The sequence below is a fragment of the Oryzias melastigma genome, linkage group LG14 (genome assembly GCF_002922805.2).
Source record: "Oryzias melastigma strain HK-1 linkage group LG14, ASM292280v2, whole genome shotgun sequence".
Classification (NCBI taxonomy): Eukaryota; Metazoa; Chordata; class Actinopteri; order Beloniformes; family Adrianichthyidae; genus Oryzias; species Oryzias melastigma.
Window position 1 is genome coordinate 4,991,057 of NC_050525.1, and position 11,618 is coordinate 5,002,674.

At 42.3% G+C, this 11,618-nt stretch overlaps 3 protein-coding genes across 3 annotated transcripts in view; 2 read left to right on the forward strand and 1 right to left on the reverse strand.

Annotated features, from left to right (window-relative positions):
• Positions 1–328: 328 nt before the first annotated feature.
• LOC112138064 lies at positions 329–3,212 on the reverse strand (the record flags this gene model as incomplete). Its single annotated transcript, XM_024260633.2, is given in 1 exon segment — positions 329–3,212. A coding segment is annotated over 1 exon segment (187 nt), but the record flags the coding sequence as incomplete, so codon positions are not given.
• Positions 3,213–10,093: 6,881 nt separating this feature from the next.
• Positions 10,094–10,976, forward strand: LOC112138062 (histone H1-like). The gene has a single exon (XM_024260630.2). It carries the CDS (start codon positions 10,118–10,120, stop codon positions 10,781–10,783), a length of 666 nt encoding a protein of 221 aa, XP_024116398.2. The 5' UTR covers positions 10,094–10,117; the 3' UTR covers positions 10,784–10,976.
• A 442-nt stretch (positions 10,977–11,418) lies between these two features.
• LOC112138070 (histone H3, embryonic) overlaps positions 11,419–11,618 on the forward strand; it is a 556-nt gene continuing 356 nt past the window's right edge. The window contains exon 1 of the mRNA XM_024260642.2: positions 11,419–11,618. This exon is cut by the window's right edge and continues 356 nt beyond it. Coding sequence (XP_024116410.1) covers positions 11,466–11,618 — 153 coding nt within the window. The 5' untranslated portion in view covers positions 11,419–11,465.

The following is an 11,618-nucleotide window of genomic DNA, read 5'->3' on the forward strand; positions in this document are numbered from 1 at the left end:
CAGCCGCATAGCCCAAATGCTCTATATCACTGCGCTGGCTGTTTACAGAACAACAGAAAAACCTTTATCATGATCTGGACGAAAACATTCGGTAAAAACGGAACTGAAGCTCTATTGAACCTATGGTTACGTATCGCTTTATTTTCGCCGCTGCAGTCAAGGCTCAGCTCGACATCGCGTCGTGTTTCCGTGACAATGCGCCTGGCCATCGATCAATTAGTCCGGTTTCTGTGAAGAAGCCATCTCAACCGAAGAAACGAATAAGATTACAGTACTGAAAACCGATTGATTTTCTGGGTCCGTTAACTTTTAAAGTTTTACCTGAAATTATCAGTGCGGGTCACTGCCCCCATCTCCCGTGTTGTTGGTGTCCTCGGAGACTCTCGGCGCACTCTGCGATGTTGGCCTCGCTCGTTGCAGGGTGTGCGGGGAACGCAGTCTAGTAACACACAGGAGGTCTTCCAGAACTGTGGTACAACCCCAAGCTTGAGGCTCAGGTTGAAGACGTGCTCCATAACTCCACACAGTTCATCTGCGCAGGATTTAAGGAGCCTGGAGCTGATCCCATCAGGCCCAGCAGATTTCTGAGCCTTTGTCTTCCTCAGCTCATTTCTCACTTGGTTCGCTGTGAAGGACAGGGGTGGGGATGGGGGCTGGGAGACTCCATGAAGGTGTGAAGTGGTTGAGTGGTTAGATGTGGCTGCAGGGGGGAGGGGGCACGTCAAACCTATTGAAATGTAGGTTCAGGTCGTTGACCCAGTTCTGATCACCCCCAACCTGTGAATGGGGGGTGTTGTAACCAGAGATGGTTTTCAGGCTTCTCTACACCTCACTGATGTTCTGCTGCTGCAGCTGTTCCTCCATCTTCTTCCTGTAGCCAGCCTATCCCTTCCTGGTTTTCCTCCTTAGTTCCTTCTGCACGCTCCTCAGTTCCTCCTTGTTCCCTGACCTGAAGGCCTTCTTCTTCGCCTTCAGGAGAGCCTTGATGTCACGGTTGATCCATGGTTTGTTGTTAGGGAAGCACCGTACCACCTTGGAAGGAACAGTGTTCTCAAAGCAGAAATTCATGTAGTCCGTTACACAGTCTGTTATGGCGTTGATGTCCTCCCCATGTGGGTCACAGACTAAAGTTGACTAGACTAGAGTTGGTCTAAAGCACCTCTTCTTTCCATGGCGTTTCTTCCCAGCACGGTTTCCCCGGCGGCACTCCCGTAGGACTTCCGGCGGGATCTGATGTTTGTCACTGGGGCACCACTGTGGGGCGCAGCGTGATCAGATGATCCCGGCCGTAAACAAAGCGCACGCGGTCTGCTTCGTGCATGGTTACGGTGGATTGTGAAAAAGTCTTCAAAAATGCTGAAAAAGACAGCAGTTTGTTGCAGTGCTACACACTGAAGCTATATTTACAAAAAAAGTTAAGTAAAGAAGGGGGAAAAAAGTCAGAAAAATAGAAGATAGCGATAAGAGCGCAGGAGCTGTTGCAAGCAGGAGCCGGTCTCCACAAGCGCTAGGAAATCCAGAAAACAGAAACGTAAAAGCTCAAATAAAAACCAAACCCACCCTTTACCCAACCCCCATATATCCCCCACATATCCCAAGATATGGCACATGGTCATCACTCAGGATATGCATCAGAAATGGGTAAACACTTAGAAAAATAGGCACTACAGAAATGACTCTGACCTTTTTCAGTATATTGACACCAGATATTACCAGATATGACTCCAGGTCAATTTCCAAACTTGTATATGACCCAAATAAGATACAACTAGTATCCGGACACACTATATGTCCTGTGCCAGTATCTTATGTCCAGATATCTCCAGATATGCTACATGTTTTAATATGTACCAGAAATGGTCGGGATTCTTCTGATATTTAAGGAAGTATCCCCAAAAGATATTTATAAAAAAGTGCTTCTCATAAGTAGCTGAAACACTTTACAATTAAAAACAGAAACGCAAAAGCTCAAGTGAAAACTCAACCCACCCTTTACCCAACCCCCATATATCCCCCACATATCCCAAGATATGGCACATGGTCATCACTCAGGATATGCATCAGAAATGGGTAAACACTTAGAAAAATAGGAACTACAGAAATGACTCTGACCTTTTTCAGTATATTGACACCAGATATTACCAGATATGACTCCAGGTCAGTTTCCAAACTTGTATATGACCCAAATAAGATACAACTAGTATCCGGACACACTATATGGCCTGTGCCAGTATCTTATGTCCAGATATCTCCAGATATGCTACATGTTTTGATATGTACCAGAAATGGTCGGGATTCTTCTGATATTTAAGGAAGTATCCCCAAAAGATATTTATAAAAAAGTGCTTCTCATAAGTAGCTGAAACACTTTACAATTAAAAACAGAAACGCAAAAGCTCAAGTGAAAACTCAACCCACCCTTTACCCAACCCCCATATATCCCCCACATATCCCAAGATATGGCACATGGTCATCACTCAGGATATGCATCAGAAATGGGTAAACACTTAGAAAAATAGGAACTACAGAAATGACTCTGACCTTTTTCAGTATATTGACACCAGATATTACCAGATATGACTCCAGGTCAGTTTCCAAACTTGTATATGACCCAAATAAGATACAACTAGTATCCGGACACACTATATGTCCTGTGCCAGTATCTTATGTCCAGATATCTCCAGATATGCTACATGTTTTAATATGTACCAGAAATGGTCGGGATTCTTCTGATATTTAAGGAAGTATCCCCTAAAGATATTTATAAAAAAGTGCATCTCATTTATAAGTAGCTGAAACACTTTACAATTAAAAACAGAAACGCAAAGGCTCAAGTGAAAACTCAACCCACCCTTTACCCAACCCCCATATATCCCCCACATATCCCAAGATATGGCACATGGTCATCACTCAGGATATGCATCAGAAATGGGTAAACACTTAGAAAAATAGGCACTACAGAAATGACAAGATTCTGACCTTTTTCAGTATATTGACACCAGATATTACCAGATATGACTCCAGGTCAATTTCCAAACTTGTATATGACCCAAATAAGATACAACTAGTATCCGGACACACTATATGGCCTGTGCCAGTATCTTGTGCTCAGATATCTCCAGATATGCTACATGTTTTGATATGTACCAGAAATGGGTCAACACTTAGAAAAATAGGCACTACAGAAACGACAAGATACTGACCTTTTTCAGTATATTCATTCATTCATCTTCCAGACCGCTTCTTTCCTTTCGGGGTCGCGGGGGTGCCGGAGCCTATCCCGGCTACTGAGGGGCGAAGGCGGGGTACACCCTGGACAGGTCGCCAGTCTGTCGCAGGGCCTCAATCACACACACATCCACTCTCACATTCACACCTAGGGGCAAATTAGAGTCACCAATGAACCTATGAAGCATGTTTATGGACGGTGGGAGGAAGCCGGAGTCCCCGGTGAAAACCCACGCATGCACGGGGAGAACATGCAAACTCCACACAGAAAGGTCCCAGCCGGGATTCGAACCGGGCCTTCTCGCTGTGAGGCAAGAACGCTAACCACTGCGCCACCGTGCAGCCCTTTTTCAGTATATTGACACCAGATATTACCAGATATGACTCCAGGTCAATTTCCAAACTTGTATATGACCCAAATAAGATACAACTAGTATCCGGACACACTATATGGCCTGTGCCAGTATCTTGTGCCCAGATATCTCCAGATATGCTACATGTTTTGATATGTACCAGAAATGGTCCGGATTCTTCTCATATTTAAGGAAGTATCCCCAACAGATATCTATGGATTCTGGCTCTTTTCACGCAGTGTTTATTATTCAAAGCATAATTTAATCAATGCTTGAGCTGTGTAGGTGTTGTACGTTTTGAACAGGACCTGTTTTTATGTGGTCAGATTACAAAAAATGCGATAAAATCATCCAATTTTGCATTTTCACAAATCAGCAAAAGCTTTCACAAATCAGAGAATATCCTTTTTTTTATTCTTTACTATCTAAAGCATTATTAAATCCTCTTTTGAACTGTCTAGGTGCAGCAGTTTTTGAACAGGACCTGTTCTTAGGTGATCAAGGGGAAAAAATGCGATAAAAATCATTATATTTCACATTTTCACAAATCAATAAAAGCTTTCACAAATCAAACTATGCTTAATTTATTCCTTACCATCTAAAGCATAATTGAATCCAGGTTTGAACTGTCTAGGTACAGTAGTTTTCGAACAGGACCTGTTTAAGGTGGTCTGAGTTAGAAAAATACAGTGGAACGCTCTCGCGAATCGGAAGCTGTGAATCGGAAGCCAAATTCAGTGTTGTATTGTAACGTGTGCACTGAGATGTTTATTTCTGCTTCAGACAAAAAAAAAAAAAAGTTGAAAATTTCATAAATATTTTTAGCAAATAAAAAGAAAAATGTTTGCAACCGCAAAAAATTTTGAAAGTAAATAATGAAAGTAAATTAGCGTAATGGTTAGCGCTCTTGCCTCACAGCAAGAAGGACTTGCTTCAAATTCCGGCTGGGGGATCTGAAACAGAAACATCAACTGGGGACCTTTCTGTGTGGAGTTTGCATGTTCTCCCCGTGCATGCGTGGGTTTTCACAGGGGACTCCGGCTTCCTCCCACCGTCCAAAAACATGCACCTTAGGTTAATTGGTGACTCTAAATTGCCTCTAGGTATGAATGTGAGAGTGTATGAGTGTATGATTGAGGCCCTGGCTGGTGGGCTGTCCAGGGTAAATCCTGCCATTGCCCATCAGTAGCTAGGATAGGCTCCGGCACCCCCGCAACCCCGAAAGGGACAAAGCGGCCAAGAAGATATTTCACATCTCTGTGGCCCACATTGCCATTTTTTTCTGGCAATGGGCAAATGTGTGTGTATGTATGTATGTATATATATATCCATCCATCTTCTTAGCCGCTCCCTCCCTTTCGGGGTGGCAGGGGTGCCGGAGCCTATCCCGGCTGCTGATTGGTGAAGGCGGGGCTCACCCTGGACAGGTCGCCAGTCTGTCTCAGGGCCTCAATCACACACACATCCACTCTCACATTCACACCTAGGGGCAATTTAGAGTCACCAATTAACCTATGAAGCATGTTTTTGGACGGTGGCAGGAAGCCGGAGTCCCCGGTGAAAACCCACACATGCATGGGGAGAACATGCAAACTCCCCACAGAAAGGTCCCAAATCCCCCAGCTGGGATTTGAACTGGGGCCTTCTCGCTGTGAGGCAAGAGCGCTAACCACTGTGCCACCGTGCAGCCCTATATATATATATACTAGGGCTGTAACGAATATCCGGGTGCTCGGGTACTCGCGATCTGCACCCAAAAATTCGAGTACGGATATTCGTGACATCCAAGATTGCTGATTCGCAATCTTTATATATGTAGTAAATTGTAGTAAAATATGATCAAAATATCATCATGGGACGATGTATTTTTGCTCTAAAATGTAGATTAATGTAGGATTTTAACTTTACAAACTAAAACAACAAATACCTCTTCAACATTTGACGTAATTAACAAAACTCCAGCTTATTCTGAAGAAACAGCCTCACGCTGCTGAAAGGCGGATGTAATCAACTTGAATCAGCTGATTGTGCTGCGAAGAAAGACTTTTCATACGGGCTCTGCACCAATATGTAATGCTTAGAAGGTCAAATATTGAAGAACTTTAAGGATAGAAAACTGTGGAGAGCATTTTTAGGTTTTGCTGTTAAATGATCCAAAACAGCAGTGATTTTTATCCTGCTTATGTTGTTTTACTGCTGAACCAGAAGATTGACAAAAAAAAAAAAGTTTAAAATGACAAACAAAATTACTTTTTATCCTAATCTTTGTGTTTTTTTTTCTTTAAATCAGTTTATGATCTCCTGTTCTAAATAAAGGTATAAATGATGATTTAATACAAATAATTTTAATTTTTATTGATCCAGTAAATAAACATACAGATGGCAATAAACATAATAAAAAGTAAGAAGTGTGGTTCGATTCGTGAATCGTTGAGCTTGATTCATGAATCGAATTGGATCGCCACCTAAGCAGTGATCCACAGCCCTAATGTATATATTATACAGTATATGGGGTGTTGATTTTCTGATTTTTAAAACGTCAGTTAAATGGATCACACAAAACAGGAATACATGGATTAAAACACTTAAAAAAAAGCAGCAAACTCAGCTCACCAACAAACACAGAGCAAAGAACAATTTCAAAGCACCACATTTTTTTTAAAAAACAGGATAAATGGGGTGTTGCAGCAGCCTAGAAAAGTTACCATAACCCAAGTCCTTCAGACCTCAAATGTTTCATTAATAACATTAAAAACATATAATTGTAGGTTATTTTTATAAAAGTATGCAAATATCAACATAAATGCAATACCTTTCACCTGACATAACCTGTACTTCTTCAGTTAACTGTTCTGTGGGCACTAAAGTAACAATAAAAAATTGATCAACAATCTTTACAGTCGCTTCAGTTTGATAAATATTTGAGATTTCTTTCTTTGCTGTCAGGCTCTTTCTTAGCCTGACGGCAAAGAAAGAGAACACTGCTAGAAACTGCTGCTGCTGGACTATCTCAGACTAGAGACTCTTAAGAATGATAGTAAAAAAGGTGTGGAACTGCTGCTGGACCATCTCAGACTAGAGACTCTTAAGAATGATAGTAAAAAAGGTGTGGAACTGCTGCTGGACCATCTCAGACTAGAGACTCTTAGGAACGATAGTAAAAAAGGTGTGGAACTGCTGCTGCTGCTGGACCATCTCAGACTAGAGACTCTTAGGAATGATGGTAAAAAAGGTGTGGAACTGCTGCTGCTGCTGGACCATCTCAGACTAGGCAGACTCAAGAGACTGACAACAAAAAAGGTGTGGGACTGCTGCTGCTTGGACATCTTGAGGTCTCAGTGGTCTCCTGCTCTAATCATCTCTAAAGTTCTTTTGTTGTGCAAGCCCACAGATTGGTATGTCCATCTGATATGAAGGCATCTCTCCATCACAGCAGTGGCGTACAATTATATAAAAAGATACACTTGAATTACACTGGTCTTTTTAAGAGATAGTAGTTGTGTGTGCTATAGTTTTACCTCTATTCATGTTGGATTTAATGTCAGTGCTCTTTGCAGGGGAATGTTGTAGGGTGAAGCTGGTTTTATTTTTATCTTCACTCTACATAGCAGGTATTCCAAAGAATCGTTGCTGGAATAGACAGTAGTGATAAATTCTTACTCCTATCACTTTTTGTAAGGGTATGTAACACAGCCTCTCTCAAAAGAGGAAATGCAGAGTACAGATGTTGAGACGAGAAACTATGATCTCCTGGGTACTTGTTAAAAGTAACAAACTTCCATTCTGCATGCCTCATAAAAATTGGCCTCCCCTTTTCTGGGGACAGACAATGAGTCAGGCTCTGGTAGACAAAAAAAAAAGAGTTACCATGGTGTCTTTCTCTTTCTTCTTTGTGCAGGGCCTCTTCCACTGCCAATTGGAACATGGTAGGGTCTAAAAAGATGAGCTAGTTCTCTTTGAACGTCGTCTTCCCTGGGGGTAGAAGGTAGACTAGGGGAGTGCAGAAGCTGAGATGGCATCAATGCTGTTGTGGTGCTGTGTGCGGGCAAATTGTATCTGGATGCCTTGGAGGAAGAAAAAGTTTTCCAATTTAGAGACATATTTTTAGTCATGAAGTCATAGTTAGAAAATGCAGTGTGTCACCACTGGAAGAGCACCTCGCAGTTCATCAGAAATGGTTGGTCTTGAGGAAGTGCTGGCAGCATCATTGAAGGGGAGACCCTGCATTTTCGAGTCTCTGGGCAATGAGAGATGTGCTCCTCCTCATTTGTTGCAGGTGCATTCTCACTTCATCGGACCTGTAAACGCGTTTGAAAATTATCCATGCACTTGATTCACTTACTGGCTGTTTGTAGTGCTTATAACTCCATTACAGAACATAGTGCACAATACAATGAGTTTGCCATTTTGTAGTGCTGTCCGAATTTACAATTCAAACTTTTACTTATTATTTTCTCACTTTGTGAAATCTGTGATGTCTTATTTGATTTATAGTAAAAGAAAAAAAAAAGTAGTGAGAAGGGGTCCGAATAATTTTAACATATGAAGGAAGACAGTCTGACAGTCCATGTTTAACCAACTGTTCCACTGAATATAGACAAGAAACAATTTTTTAATATTTACCGGCTGTACAAGAACTTTTATGACGAGATGAGGAAACCCCAGGAGTAAACAATGCTAGCAAAGGTTGCTAAGGATTTTTTCTGTGAGCTCTGTGAAACAAGAGGAGCTAATGACGGTAGAAATAGTTGCTAAGGAATTTTTTCTGTTAAGTCTGTGTAATGACAGGAGCTAACGACGCTAGCAATAGTTGCTAAGAATTTTTTCTGTCAGCTTTGTGTAACAACAGGAACTAACAAAGCTAGCTAGCTAGCTTGGCAAGGACTTCTCAGACCGTGTTGTGAAACGACAAGAGCTAACGACAAAAGCAGACAATGCTAAGTTTTTCAAATAAAGCATGCTTAAACATCACAAAGAAAAAACAAAGTAATCATCAAAAAAGCATGGACACACACACGATATTGCTTATTAGTACATACATCAATTAACTTGTTCATTAGACATAGACAATGGACCAAAGACAAAGTAGTGGACGCAAAGACTTATTTTTGGCACAAATGGAACCCCATACTTGTGGACCAATCCTCGATTGACCAAACATACAGAATATTTTAAGGATTTTTAGATACACGTCTTAACTAAACTAAAAGTTGTATTTATATTTTTTTCCCTGCAAAGCTGTGCACAAAATATTAATTTGTGCACATTTTTTTTATTTATGAATACAACCTTGTGTTTATGAATGTTTCTTTTTGAAAGCTATCTTACCCCATATAGATCTTTGCCTGATTAAACTGACTTTCACACTGGCAGTGAAAAGAAGTTTCAGTAGGGATCTGGAAAGTTGCTAAATATAGCACTAATATTTAAGTTGTCAAGGTTAGAGCTCTGACAAGGTCACCAGTTTGTCGCAGGGTTACCGTATAAACTATTTCTTGAAATTATAATTTAAAATTAAGACCCTGTTAAAAAAGGGTTTCCAAAATATTCTTGAATATTTTGAATAAAGTAAAAAAACATCTGATTGCCGGGTGATAAATGCGTCTTGTTTGAAGAATAAATCTGTTAAATTTTTAACCATCTTATGATAGTTTTATTAAAGTGATATTAGCATATCTGTCAATGAATTAGTTTTTTCCAGTTGAAATTTGTTAAGTTAACCTTTAATATTTACATAAAATTCCATTAAACAGCTGTCAGCTTTGTTGTTCTAAACCATCTAAACTTTAAGCATGATCAACAATATCACCATTTTGTCTTTTGTTATTTTATCTGCAATATGTGTATGACTGGCTGTGATTTTATTGTCTTCAGCCAATGCAACCAATGTTAACAGATATTTCAATGTCAAATAGGTACAGTGGATGCATCAAACATCTGAAAACTAAGCATATCAGTTTAAGAAATTAATCTTTTTTCGTCGTTAACGTCTTGGCTTTTATTTAAATGTATTGTGGTTTTATGTGTACGTGTTGTCGATATTTGGTGGAAGGAGTAACTTGTTTCCAGCAGAAACATCACAGGCGGACCGTGTTTTTCTCCGACAGGGTCCGTGTGTTTGCTTTCTGCAAAAAGTGGACTTTTAATGTTCAACAAAGCAGTTCCACTGCAACGTTTTCACCGTGACACTGTCCACAAATGTGTTTTCTAACGACAAGAGAACATTCGAAGATTAATTAAATTGTTTTTGGACCTTTTAAGCAACAAAAAGAGGCGAAAACTCGCTGTTCGCTCCGAGAAATCAGGGAGATTCCGAGACGTCTGAAGCCTCCTGGAACAAACCGAAACTGTTCAGGAGGTGGAATGTGAGCGCAGTTTGGACGGAAGAGAGTCTTTTTCGAGTTTTGTTTACTACATTGTTGGAAGATGCGGATTTTTAAAGGTTTTAGTCTGAAATCCGTCGCGGAGAAAACACAAGTCGGTCTGGTTTGAGGAAGCAGCTCAGCGGCGGGGAGTGTTGTTTCTCCACGGTTCTCATGTGTGCTATAAGTCCCGCCTCCTGCAGCCAGCTCTCACTCGTTCAGCTGAACACAGACACGCACGTAGACATGGCAGAGGAAGCTCCCGCAGCAGCGCCGGCGAAAGCCGCCGCCAAGTCCCCCAAGAAGAAGAAGGCCGCCGCCCGGCCCAAGAAGGATGGACCCAGCATCTCCAAGCTCATCGTGGCCGCCGTGGCCGAGTCCAAGGAGCGCAAGGGCGTGTCCCTGGCGGCTCTCAAGAAGGTGCTGGCCGCCAAAGGCGTGGACGTGACCAAGGCCAACAAACGCATCAACACCGCCGTCACCAAGCTGGTCACCAAAGGGACCCTGAGCCAGACTAAAGGCACCGGAGCATCCGGCTCCTTCAAGCTGGCCAAGGAGCCCAAGGCCGCCAAACCAGCCAAGAAGGTGGTGAAGAAGAAGGCTCCCGTCAAAGCCAAGAAACCCGCCGCTAAGAAGACCGCCGCGGCCAAAAAGCCCGCAGCCAAGAAACCCGCCGCCAAGAAGTCCCCGAAGAAAGCCCCGGCCAAGAAAGCAGCGACCAAGAAGGTGGCCAAGAAGAGCCCCAAGAAGCTCGTTGCGAAGAAGCCAAAGGCCGCCAAGAAGGCCGCGGTCAAGAAAACCGCCGCCAAGAAACCCGCAGCCAGGAAGACCAAGAAGTAGATCCACCGCTTCATCCAGCGTCACCGCAACAAAGGCTCTTTTAAGAGCCACCACACAGTCCACTCTAGAGCTTTCCTCCGAGACCTCAACCTCCTGTCAGTACTAGAAACAAAATGATTTGGTTCCAATCCTGCTGTCAGCAATAAATGTTGAAGTCACACAAACGAATAACTTGTGACTTAGTGATGATCTAAGACCATTTTATACACACTTTTTAATGCAATAGAAATCTAATCAATACAAATACATTGTGCTAAAATAAATGTCAGTGAAACACGTCAGTATGGACCACTTCACTACTTGATTTAATGATCTAAACTATTAAAACATGTTTAAAACATTTTGATAAATACAACCGGAAAAATCAGAGTAGTGTAATCTCCGTTTCACACCTGAATATCCAAAAACTGTTCAGTTCAAAGACAGAATCATTCACTTACAGAATAAACAACAGCAGTTCAACTGTCAACGCTTGTTTCTCTGACGTCACCACTATACTCTACCCGCCTTTTTCGCCATTTAAAATCCAACCAATAGGCTATTCCAAAGAACTCCCGCCCCTCCAGATTTCCACCAATCACAGTCCGCGTTGAGCCGGTACCCTCTTTAAATAGCGGCTCTCCGTCTCGTGTCTCCATTCCGCTTTTCTCTTTCTCTCGAGAGACTCGACTAGTCCTTCAGAATGGCCAGAACCAAGCAGACCGCCCGTAAATCCACCGGAGGAAAAGCTCCCAGGAAGCAGCTCGCCACCAAAGCTGCCCGCAAGAGCGCTCCCGCCACCGGCGGAGTGAAGAAGCCTCACCGCTACAGGCCCGGCACAGTGGCACTCCGTGAG